The 19,583-nt window shown below is 31.3% G+C and overlaps 1 protein-coding gene and 1 long non-coding RNA gene across 2 annotated transcripts; both read left to right on the plus strand.

Moving 5' to 3' along the window:
- Window positions 1–5,748: 5,748 nt before the first annotated feature.
- Window positions 5,749–6,321, plus strand: LOC145028851 (uncharacterized). The gene is made up of 3 exons (XR_013676212.1): window positions 5,749–5,834; window positions 5,926–6,061; window positions 6,217–6,321. It is a non-coding gene; the product is annotated as an uncharacterized LOC145028851 (long non-coding RNA).
- A 46-nt stretch (window positions 6,322–6,367) lies between these two features.
- On the plus strand, window positions 6,368–17,697 carry LOC145029672 (uncharacterized). The gene is made up of 19 exons (XM_078978166.1): window positions 6,368–6,425; window positions 6,507–6,627; window positions 6,759–6,941; window positions 7,030–7,098; window positions 7,171–7,374; window positions 10,840–10,916; window positions 11,037–11,053; window positions 11,624–11,785; window positions 11,875–12,120; window positions 12,269–12,418; window positions 12,583–12,648; window positions 12,791–13,048; window positions 13,152–13,180; window positions 13,279–13,586; window positions 13,679–14,607; window positions 14,725–14,754; window positions 14,857–15,942; window positions 16,113–17,572; window positions 17,686–17,697. The coding sequence occupies exons 3-19, from the start codon at window positions 6,786–6,788 to the stop codon at window positions 17,695–17,697; spliced, it is 5,259 nt and encodes a 1,752-aa protein (XP_078834292.1). The 5' UTR covers window positions 6,368–6,425; window positions 6,507–6,627; window positions 6,759–6,785.
- The last annotated feature ends 1,886 nt before the right edge of the window (window positions 17,698–19,583 follow it).

Consider the following 19,583-nt stretch of genomic DNA (forward strand, 5'->3'; position numbering starts at 1 on the left):
AGTTCAATAGCATAAGCATTCCTCATCTTTACCGATTTCAAGCCAATTAAAGGTCTAAATGCTAAAGAAACAAAACTCCTATCTGCTCCTGCATCGAATATTACTGATGCAAAATGGTTGTTCAGGAGAAACGTACCTGTTATCACTTCAGGGTTCTGACGAGCTTCTTCTGCACCAATCACAAAGGCTACACCTCTTGGCCGTCCAACTTGATTTCCTTGAAAGTTTTGCTTGGCTTGGCCTTGTCCATTGTTACCAGGTCCATTGTTCAGTTTAGGACATGCTCTACGGAGATGATCAGTACTCCTGCACTCGTAACATGTCCTTTTTCCCTCCTTATTCACCTTACAATACTTCGAGTAATGGCCTGATTGCTTACAGTTTTGGCACACCGGGCAAGCTCCCTTGTGATGGAAGTTACACTTATTGCACTTTGGAAGCGGCTCTGAGTACTGCTTCCGCTCCTGCACTTCCCGTTCTTGAGTTTTCACTGGTTCTTGCTCCTGGGCTCTTACCATAAAGTTTCTTGAGACTTTCTACTTCCTCCCTGACTTGCCTCCATACTTTTTCTCTCCCTGATCTGCTGGCTTCCTCTTGCTACTAGAGCTTTCCTTTGTCGATGATCCCATCCTTATCACATCACAATCAGTAATAGCCAACCAAACATATAATATGCTGTCATCGCATGACCTGCCTCTCGTCTAGCAGCACTAGCAGTGTCAGTAGCCTCCATCGAATGCTGAAACAGGATTTCCATCCCTGTCATCACTTCGTTCAACACCTCCTGTTGCTCGACTATTACAGCGAGATTTTGACGTAGATCCGCTGCCATCGAATGCATCATCCGGGACTCCTCCGGGGTCATACCTGGCTGTCTGACAGGTATCCCTATGACTTGCTGAGGTGAGGGTGCTCTCGGTCCTGCATCGCTGGGTTCTGCTCCGCTAGGTCCTGTCGTGCCATGTCCTGCTGTGTTGGCGGGTATCCTTCCTGGAATGGGAACACTCTTCCTCGCTGTCCTCCGAATGCGAAGTCCTTAGAGCGGTGGCTGTGGCAACGCCGATGTAGGTGATGCCTCGCGTCGTTGACTCGGGGCATTGTCATTGCTGATCTCCACCGAGTTCCCAGTATCTTCCGTATCCTCTGATGGGTCTTCTTCTACCGAGGCGGGGGGATTACGTCGAGGGATAACAGTGACGTAGCCGGATTCATCGGCTGAGGCGGTAGCGCGGGAAGATGACGATGTTGACATAGTGGACTGTGACATAGTTTCAATGAGATATGAAATAAATGACAATGCATGCCTATAATATGCAATGCTTACACACACCAAAATTAACCTTTTGAAATTTTGAAATAAAGTTTTCTCAAATATTTTTGTTGAACATATTCCCATTATAATTAGCTCAAGCTTTGTATAAATCTTTTCTTAATTAAACATAGGTGATCAGGCTATGTTTAATCAAGGTCCAATAATACAACTCGCGACCTAATTATACTAGTAATATGTTTGATGTAAAAAGAATTTCTTTGTAAGTTTTAGTTATAGGTTGTGTTTTCTTAAAGAAAAACCGATGTTATCTATAACTTTAGCTCTGATACCACTTCTGTCACACCCCGCTAAAGCGGAAACGCAAGGTATGACAGCGATAACGGTTTCAATGCAAAAGATAAAGATACATCACCCTAGCAGTATTTAAAAGTTTACAACCCATAGCTTCAAAAGAAACAAAATACAAGTTTTTCAAAATAACATTGTTCAAAATATAGCTTTATAATAGCTTCAACACGATGCAGCATGCTCTATGATGATGAATCTTTACATCCACTTACTAAATACTTCCTGAAAAATCATGTAAAACGAGCATCAACTATGAAAATAGTTGGTGAGTATCACAAGTTTATAAATCGAGGGTACAATAATGCTTTTCGTAAGTACAAGTACATTGCTTTAATGATAAAACAAAGTTGATTGCTATTAAGGTATACAAGTTTATTGCTAGAACAGGAAACGCGTTTGTATGTGTATGAGCAAACAATGAGTCTCAACCAAACCTATGACTGAAGCCCTATCGAGATCTATGCTTATCGTTCCATAGATAAATATGGTATCATGCACTCCAGCGATTGGGGCAAGTGAGGAGTTGTCAATTCCTAATAGCGCTATCCATAACGACCATTGGCTCAAAGAGTTAATGGTTAGAGATAAGGGAAGGGCCTTAGTACGATAAGTTCTCATGTTCCGTGTTGCATAGACATACATAAAGAAACATAGCAATACAATAGCAATCATGTTTGATACAATTCAATTTAAATACAACATGCAAATAGTAGTTTTTCTGGACATGCTTTTCCACCCCAAAACATAAAAACCGAAAATAGGGGAGTGCGTGAATACTCACGATGTTTTGTGTAGACACAAGCGGTACTTCGGGATGCACCAACGTCTTACTACCGGGATCCTACGACATCAAACACACGCACTAGTGAGTTTCCATGTCGATATCTAATGCTAATATACTAAACTCTACATATAGGGAAATGCCAATTTATGTTTTAGTATTGGATTTTATATCAATTGGTTACACTTTTTCTGAAGTAATCTTCTCTACTAATAAAACAGTACTAGAAACGCCACCTGGCATTCCCTTAGCCACTCACCCTTGCATTTTCCCGCTCAAAAATTATAAGTGAAGTTCCCACTTCGCCCTTCTATTCTCAAAAATAAAACTGTACACATCAGGAAACATAAATCGTCAATCAGTAAATATATAAATCAGGAAATTTCAAATTTAATTCGGTGGAATATTGAAGATCAAATCAATCCCAATAAATCAGGTAATCAATTTAAATTCCATTTTATATCAATCCCAAAAAATCAGGAAATCAGTTTAGGAAGAGATGATATATTTCAATACAATTTCAGAAGTCAATACAATTTTAAGGGTCACGTATTCATCATCAGGTCAGCAAAACTACATTGCTCTTTACCTTTTAGATGTTCTATTTCATCTACATTCTTAATCGATTTCATCACTTTTCCCTCTATTTTTTTACCTGTTATGTATAACAGTTTGATACATTGGTATTTCTTTATGTATATTCTGATACATATAGTCACGATCTGTGTATGTCGATTTTTGGTTTTCTTAATATGTGTATCTTATATAATTGTATGTGATACATTAGAGTCATAGGACCATTCAATTTCTTCTACACCTATTTGCTTCCTCCAATGATTTGGTCCATCTAAATACTTAATCGTAATTAGGGTATTTGGATGGTTAGACCAATAATTCTTCCATAATGATTTTTCTTACATGACACGTTTTCTGAAAACTTGAAAATACTTTTATCAGTTGGTGGTTTCTTTTAACATCATATTCATATAAACTACAAACCTGTTGAAAAAGTAACTCAAATTATCAATTCATGTGATTTATCAAACCCGTTTAAATAATAAACAAAAAAATTACAAATTTCATTTTAAACTTCCTGTTACACTATATCCTATGTTTATGAATCTACTCTCAAAGTACAATACTATATTTTGGAATTGATCATCTTTTAGTTTATTTTTCTAAATATATGTTTTATTGTCTATATGTACGTATATGTTTATATCTGTTTTTGAAAAGTATGTTTGCAAGTGATACAATTAAATATATAAATCAATCAGTGCTTTACGATTTTCCTGTTTATATCCTAATTTTTTTGTTTGCAAGTGATACAATTAAATATATAAATCAATCTTTTTGAAGTTCCTGTTACACTATATCCCATTTTTAGTAATTTATTCTCAAAGAACAATGCTATAATCTGTAATTTATCATCTTTTAGTTTAATTTTCTAAATATATGTGTGGTTGTCTATGTGTGTGTATCTCTTTAAAAATTCGCATCCCTTCGCATTAATCACCTTCGCATTTTAACCTAATTAATCAAATGCGAACCACAAAATTTTCATTCCAGATGCGAACACAGTTTAGTTCTTGAACTCTAAACTTGCGAAATCAAAAATTCATATGTTGAACCCATATGCGAATATTAACCCAATTGACTTCAAATTGATTCACAGATGCAAACACTCGATTGTTTTACTTTCGCAAAATGAGCATCAACAACTCCACAATCGAGTTTTTAAATTCTTGCAAACAACAATTTCACAGTCCTTGACTTCACGTTTTTCTTCACGAATCATCCCTCAATCATCAATCCAATTGCGAATCAAAACTCATATGTTCTTGCTTTATCGATTCATCGACTACACTCATACAAATGCGAACAATACTCAATTTCAAAATCGATTGAAACTTATAGCAAAGCTAAATCCAACTTCGCATTCAAAGCACACAATTGTTATTGATTGCATTCATGAAATACTAACAAGATAATATATTATAATACAAATATACATATTTTAGGTGGTGAAATCGTAACAGCCTAACAATTTGGTATGCAACTTTATTAAATCAATAAAAAAAGTTATGCAAATTGGAAAAATAAATAAAAATATATCTTTTGTTGTTTTAATTAAGGAAATAAATATTTTATATGAATACTCACCTGGAAAAACGCATATTATAATTGTCTAATTTAATCGTAACAGCCTACCAATGTACTTTCTTCTTGACTGTTTGATTGTTTTTTTCTGTGTGCTGATTATAATTGTCTAATTTAATGTAAATTTTTTTTTAACTTGCAAGGTACAATGGAACATATTACTCCTATAAAGGAAATTGACTCAATCAAGGACGATTTCACAATTAAAGTTCGGATCATACGTCTTTGGACTCAAAAGTCAAGATTTGATGCGAACGACACATACTCGATAGAAATGATTTTGATGGATGAGGAGGTATAAGATGGATGTATTCAATTATTATTTTTATAAAAAATTATTCATACTCATAAGCAATTATATTATTCATACTCATAAGCAATTATATTTAAATATTTATTATTTCATTTATTTTAGGGAAGGAAAATTCATGCATCATGTGTGAAGAAATGGTTTCCTAAATTCAAGCGCTATTTAAAAGAGGATAGTTCAATTTACGTCAAGAAACCTAACGTCGCACCAAATACTTCAAAATTTAAGTTTGCTCATCCGGAATCAAAACTAAATTTTTATCACGATACAATTGTAAAAGATTGTGAAAACTTTTCTGGATCTGCACATGGCTTTCATTTTGTTGACTTCAATACTATCGTTTCTAACAACATCCTGGAGTCAAACTATTTTGGTTGGTTTATTTAATATTAACTTTTGCTATATAACATCCTAAATTCTTTCTTCGTATTACAATTTGATATTTTATATTAAATTATATTTCCTTGCTTTTGTAGATATTATTGGACACATTTTTGAGTATGGGCATATGGATACCTCAGAACAAGATAAATCAAAACACAAGATGCTCTTGCATCTTCAAGATATAGAGTATTCACCATTATTACAAACAAGTAATATAGCTTCATTTATATTATTTACAATATTTATTTATTATTTCAGGGATACTAAGCTTAAGATAACTTTGTGGGGTCATAATGCATACTACATGCATGATTTTCTTGCTAACAATAACAACCTTGCTCCAGTTGTTGTTATTGTTCAATTTGCCAGGGTGAAGTTTATTAATGGTTTGTAACTATTTTTAACAAGCATAATCTAATATATATATATATATATATATGTATATATATATATATATATATATATTATTGAATAATCAAATTTATTTTGGCAGGTCGTCCTTTTTCATCCACCTACTTTGATGTTAGTAGGGTTTTCATAAACAATGATATCGATGAAATTACAATCTACAAAAACAAGTATTTTCATTTAGAATTTCCTATGTATTATCAGATTTATTTATTTCATACTATAATAAATTTAAATCATTTCTTTGTTGTAAATGAACAGATTGGTCTCTGAAAATGGACAACAACTGTCATCAAGTGGAATTAAAATGATTGCATCAAAACAAGACACAGAACATGATGACTTTCTGAAAAATCATTTGTTTTCTAACATTGAAGACTTGTTTGAACCTTTGGAGGTACTTTACATTATTTTTAAAATTGTTAGTTTAATGCACTTATGTTTTTAAATTTTAAATGTTTTTTCATATTTAGAGTATATTGTTATAACTAAACTAAAATACACTTTCGCAAAATAACATTTATTAACAATGAGCATTATTTTAATATCCAGGAAAAGACAGTCATTATTGTTGGTACTGTTAAGGGAATACGTCAAAATATACGTTGGTATTACCTTGCTTGTAGCAACTGCAAAAAGTCAGCAAAAGAAAAAGAGTCTTCAACTGATACGGTTGATGGTTCTCATGAAGTGGCCGAAATCGTTACTTATGAATGTGCTAATCTTAAATGCAAAAATATCAAAATTTCGGTTATTCCAAGGTATTAGATATTAATTTTATATAATAATAATATATGTTTATCATAATTGTTTAATATAATATAATTTTATACTTTATTTAGATTTAAAATCCCACTTCGGGTTCAAGACAACACAGGAACATTGACTTTAACTTTATTTGACCAAGAAGCAAAGAAGTTGTTCAAATACACAGCTAAAGAGTTGTATGATAAAAACAAGAAGGTATTATTTTATATTTTAACTTGGCATCAGTTTGGATTTTTTTCAAAAGGTGTTTACAATTGTGTTGGCCTAAAACTTGGCATTATATATTTTACATACAAATTTTCTAATGATATTTATTTACATTTTAGCTTGGCAACAATTTGGAATTGTATCCAATGGAGTTGAAAGTTGTGTTGGACAGAAAGTTGGCAATTAAGATTGATATCACACGTTACAATGTCGATAATAAAAGTAATCTTTATGGGATATCAAGATTAACCGAGAATGCAGACATAATTGATGAATTGGAAAAAAATAATCTTACTCCACAGGTTTTTTTCAACAATTATATTTTGTTTTTTAACACATTGACCCAACAATATCTGACTCAATATCATTTGTTTTCATCTTGTGATGCAGCCTGCTAATTCTGATTCATTCTTGATTGGTTCTTCAGATGTTGGTTCTCATGACACCAAAGTTCTCAAGGTTTTAGTTTTTAAAATATATTTCTCAAATATTTTGTTTTAATTTATAACAACTAACTAAATATTTTTTTAGGATTCTTTTTCACAGACCGGTGAAAATTTAACTCCATGTGCTAGGGACAAGTCAACTGCAACAAGTCCTATAAAATTCATTTCTACACCAATTGAGTTGAAAAGAAACCTTGCTACATGCATAGATATTGATGAAATTGAGAATTTGTCTACTTCTAAATATCCTAGACTGTCACCACCAGATGAACAACCAACTCCTCTTTTGGTACCCAAGAAAGAAAAGTAAATGCATTTTACTTCGACAAACAATCTTACTTCGTGTTTAATTTTGATTTCGCATCATAGACTCCTAAGCCGTTTACGTTTTTATCTTTCTTGGTTTTGAATGTTTTTTTTTTGGGATTTCATGGTTGTCATTTTTATTTCTTGAAAGTACATTCAGACCATTGGGTTTTTTTTGTAGTCCTATAATTTGGTTTGCCATGTTATTTTGTTTTTCCTACAACTTATTTTAAACTACATTGCTTTATTCCCACAAAATCTTGAAGAATTACATTCATATGTGTAATTATGCAGTTACTTATATGTTTCATTTTACATATCAATTTATTTGACATACCACTTTATTTTACCTAAATGTACTTCTGTATTTACACTATCTCTGTAATTAACTAACTTATTTACCCCTAATCAACTTAAACACATAATAACACGTGAACTGCATTTGACTCCAATATTGAACAAATCACATTTCACAGTCCTTCTTGACTTCGCATTTTTCTTCACGAATCGTCCCTCAATGAATAACCCAATTAACCCAATTGCTAATCGAAAATCAAAACTTATCTGTTTTCATATGCGAACCCAACTGATTGGCTTTTCAAAATCAAATTCGCAACTCCAAATCGTTCGATTATTCGCCCCAATTCCAAAATCAAATAACAGATCCTTCGTATGATTCATTTAATAACCAAGGCTTCTTTTACTTCAAAATGACCGTATTGCCCCTAACTTGATAAGTATTTCATATATCGCAATTAACAATTAAGACAAATCAATCAATCAATCAATTTGTATAAGAAAAATGCGAAATTCTTAGCTTTCTTCCCCAATTCGCATTCTACTGTAAAATTCACATTCTTCATTCACCCTCTTTCTTCGCATGTTCCAGTCATTTTTTTTTAGTTCATTCGCATTTTAGTTGTTTGTCTCACCAAATACGAAATGAATATTAACCATAATCACCTTCGTATCTTTAACCACAATCCATACAACCTCATATGCGAAACCCAATTTTGATTTGTATTACCAAATGCGAACATTTTTGCTTTTACACGTGAACTGCATTTGACTACAATATTGAACAAATCACATTTCACTGTCAAGAATGACTTCGCATTTTTCTTCACGAATCGTCCCTCAATCAATAACCCAATTAACCCAATTGCTAATCGAAAATCAAAACTTATCTGTTTTCATATGCGAACCCAACTGATTGGCTTTTCAAAATCAAATTCGCAACTCCAAATCGTTCGATTATTCGCCCCAATTCCAAAATCAAATAACAGATCCTTCATATGATTCATTTAATAACCAAGGCTTCTTTTACTTCAAAATGACCGTATTGCCCCTAACTTGATAAGTATTTCATATATCGCAATTAACAATTAAGACAAATCAATCAATCAATCAATTTGTATAAGAAAAATGCGAAATTCTTAGCTTTCTTCCCCAATTCGCATTCTACTGTAAAATTCACATTCTTCATTCACCCTCTTTCTTTGTATGTTCCAGTCATTTTTTTTTTTAGTTCATTCGCATTTGAGTTGTCTGTCTCACCAAATACGAAATGAATATTAACCATAATCACCTTCGTATCTTTAACCCCAATCCATACAACCTCATATGCGAAACCCAATTTTGATTTGTATTACCAAATGCGAACATTTTTGCTTTTACACGTGAACTGCATTTGACTCCAATATTGAACAAATCACATTTCACAGTCCTTCTTGACTTCGCATTTTTCTTCACGAATCGTCCCTCAATGAATAACCCAATTAACCCAATTGCTAATCGAAAATCAAAACTTATCTGTTTTCATATGCGAACCCAACTGATTGGCTTTTCAAAATCAAATTCGCAACTCCAAATCGTTCGATTATTCGCCCCAATTCCAAAATCAAATAACAGATCCTTCGTATGATTCATTTAATAACCAAGGCTTCTTTTACTTCAAAATGACCGTATTGCCCCTAACTTGATAAGTATTTCATATATCGCAATTAACAATTAAGACAAATCAATCAATCAATCAATTTGTATAAGAAAAATGCGAAATTCTTAGCTTTCTTCCCCAATTCGCATTCTACTGTAAAATTCACATTCTTCATTCACCCTCTTTCTTCGCATGTTCCAGTCATTTTTTTTTTAGTTCATTCGCATTTGAGTTGTTTGTCTCACCAAATACGAAATGAATATTAACCATAATCACCTTCGTATCTTTAACCCCAATCCATACAACCTCATATGCGAAACCCAATTTTGATTTGTATTACCAAATGCGAACATTTTTGCTTTTACACGTGAACTGCATTTGACTCCAATATTGAACAAATCACATTTCACAGTCCTTCTTGACTTCGCATTTTTCTTCACGAATCGTCCCTCAATCAATAAACCAATTAACCCAATTGCTAATCCAAAATCAAAACTTCTGTTTTATATGCGAACCCAATTGATTGGCTTTTCAAAATCAAATTCGCAACTCCAAATGGTTCGATTATTCGCCCCAATTCCAAAATCAAATAACAGATCCTTCGTATGATTCATTTAATAACCAAGGCTTATTTTACTTCAAAATGACGATATTGCCCCTAAATTGATAAATATTTCATATATCGCAATTAACAATTAAGACAAATCAATCAATCAATCAATTTGTATAATAAAAATGCAAAATTCTTAGCTTTCTTCCCCAATTCGCATTCTACTGTAAAATTCACATTCTTTATTCACCCTCTTTCTTCGCATGTTCTAGTCATTTTTTTTACTTCATTCGCATTTGAGTTGTTTGTCTCACCAAATACGAAATGAATATTAACCATAATCACCTTCGAATCTTTAACCCCAATCCATACAACCTCATATGCGAAACCCAATTTTGACTTGTATTACCAAATGCGAACATTTTTGCTTTTACACGTGAACTGCATTTGACTCCAATAATGAATATTAACCATAATCACCTTCGCATCTTTATGTTGATTATTTTAAACATGGAACATTTATGTCTATTATTTATAATAACTATTATTTTTGTCACGATAAATATGTTATTTTTAATAAATAATCAATAACCAATTGTAAACAAAATTTATATCTTTCATTCTCTAAAATTAATTCATACATTTTTGTAATGGTTGCAGCATATTTACTTATCTTCTGTAAATAACCTATATTCAACCAACTATTTCCTAATATTCTATACTCCTTTTTTAGATGAAATTTGAATATTAAACTAATTTTTAGTTGTAATCTTTTAAATTCCGAAAAATCAGGAAGAAAATTATATCTAATAAAGATCCAACAACAATAAAATCATATAATCGTAATCTTTTTCCAATATTCAAGCATATAACTTTAACTCAAAACGTGAAATCCAAAATTTTGAAACACGTCATTCGTCTTCTTAATGTTCAATTGTTTCTGCGATTTTTTTTTCATTAAGCTTACATCAAACTGCTTCGTTAAAGTTGTAATCCTCATTCCAGTTCTACCTGCAAGATTTCCATATCCATATGTCAGGTTAGTATTATCAGTTTAGATCACTTTGTTTTATCTATGAATTTATGGTTGAAATTTACAACAATAATCAATATGCTGGAATAGATGTTTTTCTAATTGTAAAAATATAATCTTGAATAGATACATAAGATCAATAAGCAATTTATAATCATATCATGTATCACACAATTTTACCTTCATTGATTCCATGGAGATCTAGGGTTTTAACCCTTGATATCATCCGAACCCACGATTGGTTGAAATTGGGGAAACAGTAGATTTAAATCTAATAAACCCTAGGTTGGAAATGAGGATGATGAGTCATGATGCTAACATTTTAATAAACAAATTAATAAAGGTAACTTTTTAAATACATTTACTTTATTATCATTATTTATTTAATTCTAACTAACTTCAATTGTATTATATAAACATATTATGTACATAATTTCACATTTCATTTCCTAACCTATGTCTTCTTATGCAGAAAACAACAGTAACATGTACCACATGCAGGCCAAAGAGAAAAGAAGACAAAGAAAAATATATTTGGAAAATAAAAGATCGAAGAAAATAAAAACAATACCAAACGTTCCAAGTATATCATTACAGCATCTCTTCAAAAAAACCATTAACTATAACCGTATTAGTATTTTATATTCCATCTTTTACTATTATATAGTTGAATACATATATTTACAAGTTTTATAAGTTATTTCTATTTGCAGATCAATCAACCAACATTGTTCGTCAAACTCAAAATGTCAATTCATTTACAACACCTGCAAAGCATAACACAACCATACAATACTGTCATTCCTTTACAGATGTTAGAACTCCATTTTCTAACATTACAAATGTTATAAATCCGTTATCTAACATTACGAATGGTAATTATTTTTGGTTTTTAAAATATACTATTACCCATTATGTAAATATTTATTTATTTAGTTAACTATTTTATTTTTATTTTATTCAGATAACATTGGTTTCGATAAATATATCACTTCCAAGTTCGCAACGAAAAGACAGTACCATGTACTTTCAAATGATATGACATCAAAAAATGCATCTACAGTAACAACTTCATCATCATCAATCAAGTTAAATCCAGGATGTCATAAATTAAAAACGAAGACAAGACATTTATCCCCTATCCCATTGATTGATTTGACAGAAGATGTAGAAAATATACATCAAGTGACCAATGAAAATCGTATAGTTGGTATCTCAAATGGTAATGAAAAAATAAAATCCATTTTACATTTCAGATACTATGTTCTATATAATTATAAAATTCATTGATATTTTATTCAACGCTTTTATTTTACAGAATATTTGGATCATGGTGATAACTTTTATTCTTTATGCAGGAACAAACAATAATATGTACTACTTGCAAGCAAGAGAGAACAGAAGACATAGAAAATTATATTTGGATAATAAGAGATCGAAGAAAAGGAATACAAAATACACTGTTCAAAATCCGTCTACACCACATGTCTTGAAAAACACGGAAAACTGTAATTTTTTTTTTTTTAAATTTTTACACTTCATTAACCTATATAAAAAATACATACATTCTCATCATTTTATATTATTCCCCTGTAGTAATATAAAATTTGAAATTGTAATTTTTAATTTATAATATATGTCTTCAATTTTTATAACATGTTGTTTTTTACAGATCAATCAAAAAACGTTGTTCAACAAAATGAAAATGTCTTTTTCTATAGATCACGTGGAAACCAAAGTACACCCCTACAATCTTCTCCTTCATGTATAAATGTTAGAACTCTATTATCTAACATTTCAAACGGTAATAATATTTGTTTTTGAAATTTACTTTTAACCACTTTCTAATATATTTATATATATTTACTACTTTTTTCCAGCTAATATTAGTTTCAATAACTATGTTACTTCAACGTTACAAAATAAAATACATTACTCTGGACTTCGTAATGGCATGACTTCAAGAAATGCATCTACAATAACTGCTTCTTCATCATCAATCAAGTTAAATCTAGGATGTCATAAATTAAAAAGGAAGTTGGAACATTTATCTCCTATTCCATTGATTGACTTGACAACAGATCTAGAAGATGTACATGAAGTCAATAATGAAAACCTAATAGTAGGTATTTCCAAAGGTAATACATATATATACCCATTTTTTATCTTACACCTGAAATATCATATTGTATATACTTATAAAATTAAATATTTTACTAAAACAACTTTATTTTCTTACAGAATATTTGGATCATGGTGATCAAATTGTTGTATGTCAAACATGTCATGCAAAATTATGGACAAATGAATCCATAAGAGGAAAAAAAAAGGGAACACAAATTATTCATTATGTTGTGGTTATGGCAAGGTTCAACTACCAGATTTAAAGAACGCACCACCAACTTATGAAAGAATGTTCAGAGCAACGGATTCTAAAAGCAAAAACTTCATGAAAAACATTCGACGTTACAATTCAATGTTTTCTTTTATGTCAATGGGTGGTAAAATTGATTATTCAATCAATAGAGGAAATGCTCCATATATTTTCAGACTTGGTGGTCAAAATTATCATACTATTGGAAGCCTTTTACCACCAAATGGATCGCAACCAAAATTCTCTCAATTATACATTTATGATACTGAGAACGAAATTTCAAATAGACAAACATGCTTTGGGTATATTTTCAAACTTCTTATTCATACTTAAGTTTAATCTTTTTTTATTTTTATTTTTTTACTAATATTATGTATATTTTCAATTTTTATAGTGGGGAAAAGCATCAATCTACATCAATCGATAATGATATTATTCAAGATTTGAAGGTGATGTTAGATTCAAATAATGTCTTGGTTAGCTCTTATAGGATGGTAAGAGATACTTTTAAAAAAAATCCTGAAGTTGATATGAAGTTAAGAATTATCAGGAAAAGGGATCGAGATGGAAGGACATATAACCTACCAACTGCTTCTGAGGTTGCCGCTTTAATTGTAGGTGACAATTTTGATTCGGTTGAAAATAGAGATATTGTTGTTCAGACAAAATCGGGATTTCTACAGCGTATCAGTGAATTGCATCCTTCTTACCTTCCTCTCCAATATCCGCTACTATTTCCATATGGGGATGATGGTTACAACGTTGATATTCTTCATAGAGGTGTTAAATCTACAACCAACAACAAGCGCTCGAAATGTACAATGAGAGAATTTTTCGCTTTCAGAATTCAAGACAGAGATCATTCGTTCTCACTGATTCTTAATTCAAAAAGGTTGTTTCAACAATTTTTGGTAGATGCGTATACGATGATTGAAAGTGAAAGAATGTATTTCATACGTAGCCAACAACATGTTCTTAGATGCGAGTCTTACGAGAATTTAAGTAAACAAAAAGCTCAAGGAACTACAAATATCTCCAACATCGGCCAACGTGTGATATTACCTTCATCTTTCACTGGTGGTGCGCGTTATATGCTGCAAAACTATTTGGATGCCATGTCGCTATGTAAATGGTTTGGATATCCTGATTTCTTCATAACCTTTACGTGTAATCCCAAATGGCCAGAGGTTAAAAGGTTCCTTAAGGATACTTCACTTCAACCAGAAGACAGACCTGATATACTATGTAGGTTGTTCAAGATCAAGCTTGATGCATTTATTAAAGACCTAAGGGAGAATCACATTTTCGGCATAGTTCAAGCAGGTATTTGAAATTATGTTTCTTCATAATTGATAAAAGTTATAATTTTTATTACATATTTTTTATATTTTTCCTTACGGTATAATCATTTTTTATTTTTTTTTCCAAAATATTTTGCAGTTGTTTATACAATTGAATTTCAAAAAAGAGGTTTGCCGCATAGTCATATATGTTTATTTATGCATTCTGACTACAAGTTACCCACTGTTGAATTGATCGATACGATAATTTCCGCTGAGATACCAAACATAGATGAAGATCCAGAGTTGTATAAACTTGTGCAAGAGTTCATGATTCATGGTCCATGTGGAGCTGAAAACATCAATTGTCCATGCATGGTCGACAACAAGTGTTCGAAAAACTTTCCAAAACAATTCTGTAATCATAACTCTGTTGATCAGAATGGTTTTCCATTATATAGGAGAAGAAATGATGGTCATTTTGTTGAAAAATCGGGTGTGAAATTGGATAATAGAAATGTTGTCCCATACAACAAATATCTATTGAAAAGATATCAGGCACATATTAATGTTGAATGGTGCAATCAGGGTTCTTCTATAAAGTATTTATTCAAATACATAAACAAGGGACCTGATAGAGCTACAGTTGCCGTTGTACGAAGCAATAATGAAGCTGATAGTAATGATGTAGTCGATGAAATAAATGAGTATTACGACTGTAGATATTTATCTGCATGTGAAGCATCATGGAGAATTTTTAAATATGATGTTCATTACAGATATCCTTCTGTGGTTAGACTTCCTTTTCATCTTCCTGGTCAACAACAAATCGTATATGGGGAGGACGATGATATTCACGATGTTCTCGACAAACCCTCCGTTGCTTCTTCAATGTTCACAGCTTGGATGGAGTGTAATGCAGTTAATGGTGATGCACAGAAACTTACGTATGTTGAATTTCCTACAAAGTTTGTTTGGAATCGTGGTGATAGGATTTGGAAGCCAAGGGAAGTAGGAAAGTGCATTGGTAGAATTCATTCGGTTTCACCTAAACTAGGGGAAGCTTATTTCCTAAGGATTTTGTTAAATAAGGTGAAAGGTCCGAAATCATTTGAAGAAATTCGCACAGTAAATGGTGAAGAATATTCTTCTTTTAGAGATGCTTGTTATGCTCTTGGGCTCTTGGATGATGACAATGAATACATCGATGCAATCAAAGAAGCAAGTCATTCTGGATCTGGTTTTTACCTACGATTCTTATTTGCTACATTGTTGATGTGTAACAGTATGTCTAAACCGGAGGTTGTTTGGGAAAACACATGGGAATATTTGGCAGATGGAATTCTTTATAACCAACGACATAGATTCAAGTCTCCAGGTATTAAAGATTATTATTATTATTATTATTATTATTATTATTATTATTATTATTATTATTATTATTATTATTATTATTATTTAAGTAGTCATTTATTTATTTTTAAACATACATTAAATAATACTTTTAATTATAAATAAATATTGTTAATAATATTTCTAATTACTTAGCTCTTTGTCCTCCAGACTTATCACTCAATGAAGATCAGCTTAAGAACTTAACTTTGTTCGAGATAGAACAAGTTTTACTTCGGAATAACTCGAGTCTAAAAAATTATAAAAACATGCCTATCCCGGATCTTGATTCTGTTTCTTCTTCAAACAATCGACTTATCACCGAGGAGCTAGAATATGACATTACCGCTATGAAGACTGAGTTTGATCGTATGTTTCTTGCATTGACAAATGAGCAGCGTCACATTTTCCTTGATATCATGAGTGCAGTTAAAGAAAATAAAGGAGGTGTCTTCTTTGTTTATGGTTATGGTGGAACTGGTAAAACTTTTTTATGGAAGACAATATCTGCCGCTATTAGAAAAGATGGTCATGTTGTTCTAAATGTTGCTTCAAGTGGGATTGCTTCATTATTATTGCCCGGAGGTAGAACAACACACTCCCGATTTATAATTCCATTTGAACTAACAGAGGATTCTGTTTGTAGAATAAATCCAGATAGTGACCTTGCAAGCTTATTGAGAAAAACCTCATTGATAATTTGGGATGAAGCTCCTATGGTCCACAAGCACGCATTTGAAGCTTTAGATCGAAGTTTGAAAGATGTATTCAAGTCTGAAAATTCTAGCAACTCAGATATTCCGTTTGGAGGGAAAGTTATTGTTTTTGGAGGAGATTTTAGACAGATCTTACCTGTTATTCCAGGTGGAAGTAGACAAAACATTGTTAATGCTTCGTTAAGTTCTTCATATTTATGGCAACATTGCAAGATCCATAAATTAACAAAAAACATGAGACTAAGTGTTGGAAGGGATCAATCTGATATAGAAAAAATCGGAGATTTTGCAAATTGGTTGTTGGATATAGGAGAAGGCAAACTTGGTGGTATCAATGATGGAGAAACGGTTATTGATATTCCAGATGATATTCTCATTAATGATGCACATGATCCTATAGGTTCATTAATCGAGTTTGTATATCCTTCGATTTTGGAAAAGTACAACAATACAAGCTATTTTCAAGAAAGAGCAATACTTGCTCCAAAGAACGAAGTGGTTCAAGAAATAAACGATCGTTTGCTATTGAAATTTCCAGGAGATGAGGTTGAATACTTAAGTTCAGATAGTATATGCCAATCTGAATTTCTCCATGATCAATTTAATGCAAATTTATATTCACCTGATGTTTTAAATGGTCTGAAAGTATCAGGTTTACCAAACCATAAGTTAGTTTTAAAAATCGGTGTTCCAGTTATGTTGCTGAGAAATATTGATCAGAAAAACAGCTTGTGTAATGGAACAAGACTCCAGGTGATTTCATTGGGCAAACGTGTTATTGAGGCACATATCATATCTGGAACTAATATTGGAAACCACACTTTTATTCCAAGAATGTCTCTAACTCCATCAGAAAAGAAAATTCCATTCAAATTTCGAAGAAGACAGTTTCCATTGGCTGTATGTTTTGCAATGACCATTAATAAGAGTCAGGGACAGTCATTATCTAAGGTTGGTTTGTTTCTCAAACATCCCGTGTTTTCACATGGCCAATTGTATGTTGCTTTATCTAGAGTCCAAAGTAGGGACGGATTAAAATTGTTAATTTTAGATAAGGATGGTAGTCTCACAAATAAAACTTCCAATGTCGTTTATAAGGAAGTTTTTGGGAATTTATAAACAATGCTTTTCTACCATCTTTTATTTACTTTTCTACCATCTTTTATTTACTTTTCTTGTATCGTACTTCATCTATCATATTAATTAATTAATTTTTACAACTTTTTTGTATTTGACTTATTCATATTAATGCTAATTTCACTATTCTTCATTTTTTCTAAACTTTCATATTTTTTTTTTGTTACAAATTAAAAACTATAATTATATTTCAATTTATCACCCGTGGATTTCCACGGGTTTAAACCTAGTGAAATTCTATATATCGGGCGATTAATTACAACCTTGGAATATAAACTTTCCAAATTTTTAAGTCCTTATTACAACATAAATTCACGAAAATAGCATTCGAGGGATAAAAATTCTCAAACTTTTTATTTAACTGTTATTACACAATACTAAGCTGGGAAAATTATAAAAATGGATTTCCAAGCTGTTTAGTTATATTTTATGATTTTTGAGCATTTATTTCAATAAAAATTGAAATAAATAGAAAACAGTTTCCAAAATTACCCAAACTTTTTATTTAATTGTTATTATACATAAATAGGCTGGGAAAAATATAAAAGATATTTTTCAGTGGGTATTTCTATTTTTCCTTGCTTTATTCCTTTAAATAGTCATTAATTAAAGAAATAATATTAAACAGTTAAAATAAATCACCATAAATTTTTGTAACATCATTTACAGTATAAATATCCTGGCAAAAATATCAAAAGTGGTTTTCATAATGTATAAACTGGTTTTGGGTATTTATGTATATTTAAGTGTATTTTAGTGCAATTAACTTTAGAAAATAAGAGAAAAATAGTTTACAGTAGAGAAAAATATTCAAAATTTTTATGTAACCTCCTACTCTATAATATTATATCCTGGTAAATTTTCATGAATTTTGGATAATCAGAACTATTTCTCCCATTTTTAGACCATTATAATTACCAAAAATTGGGAAAATAGTAAAACATGATGGAAAATCTTGAAATTATTTTCTGGAGTCACCCATCACAGGTAAGGTATGCAAAAATTGTTAGATACAATTTTCACATCCTATAAAGTGGTTTTGTAATTTATCATGTCCTAAATAAAAGAAAATTAGAAATCATATGAAACAGTAACAAAAATTGCTGAAATTTGGTGAGGGGTCATTATTCCCCATAAGGATCATCCATGAATTTATTTAGGATTTATTGACCCCTGGAAGTATTTTATATGATTTATGCTCTTGGTTTTAGCAATAATTCTAATAAATCAAAGAAATAACAAAAGCTCTTGAAATTTTCCAGATTATCTCATGCATGCAAGGGCTTTCAAAAGGAAAAATGTAAAAAAATGTATTCAGAAAAGAAATGAGGGTAATGATTCCAAACAATTTAAGAAAAGTTGCATGCAATAATGCATGAAGTGTAAATGTGGTTGAAGTTCATGAATTTGTGTAGCCCGTTCAGTGAGGTTTTAAGCCACGAAATTTCAACCATAATTCACTAGATATGTTAAGTTTCTAAGGTATTTTTCCTCAGATTTATGGTTGGGTTTAAGGCCATTGTTTAAGCAAGATAAAAATAGTAATCACAGAAAAAGAGCTGTATGCGCAACCTTTTTGTAAAATCTTTTAAAAATCGGATATTTAATATTTTACAGTGAGACCAGTTGCGTTTGAAAGTTAACTCGTGGAACTAACCAATACAAAAAGAATATCATGATTTGGTTAAGAAATGACTGAGTTATGACTGTTCAAAGTCGAACAAAGTAATCTGGCAGATTGCATGTTTGCTTGTGTGCATTATTAGGGTATTTC

The sequence above is a fragment of the Lactuca saligna genome, chromosome 2, assembly GCF_052625555.1.
Source record: "Lactuca saligna cultivar CGN05327 chromosome 2, ASM5262555v1, whole genome shotgun sequence".
In the NCBI taxonomy this organism is placed as follows: Eukaryota; Viridiplantae; Streptophyta; class Magnoliopsida; order Asterales; family Asteraceae; genus Lactuca; species Lactuca saligna.

Bases quoted from the DNA above. Each gene is read 5' to 3' on its own strand.
- LOC145029672 (XM_078978166.1), top strand. From the start codon at position 6,786: ATGGAGTTGAAAGTTGTGTTGGACAGAAAGTTGGCAATTAAGATTGAT. The intron at 11,786-11,874 runs GTAATTATTTTT...TATTTTATTCAG, and splicing joins GTTATCTAACATTACGAATG to ATAACATTGGTTTCGATAAA. The intron at 13,181-13,278 runs GTATGTCAAACA...GGTTATGGCAAG, and splicing joins ATCATGGTGATCAAATTGTT to GTTCAACTACCAGATTTAAA.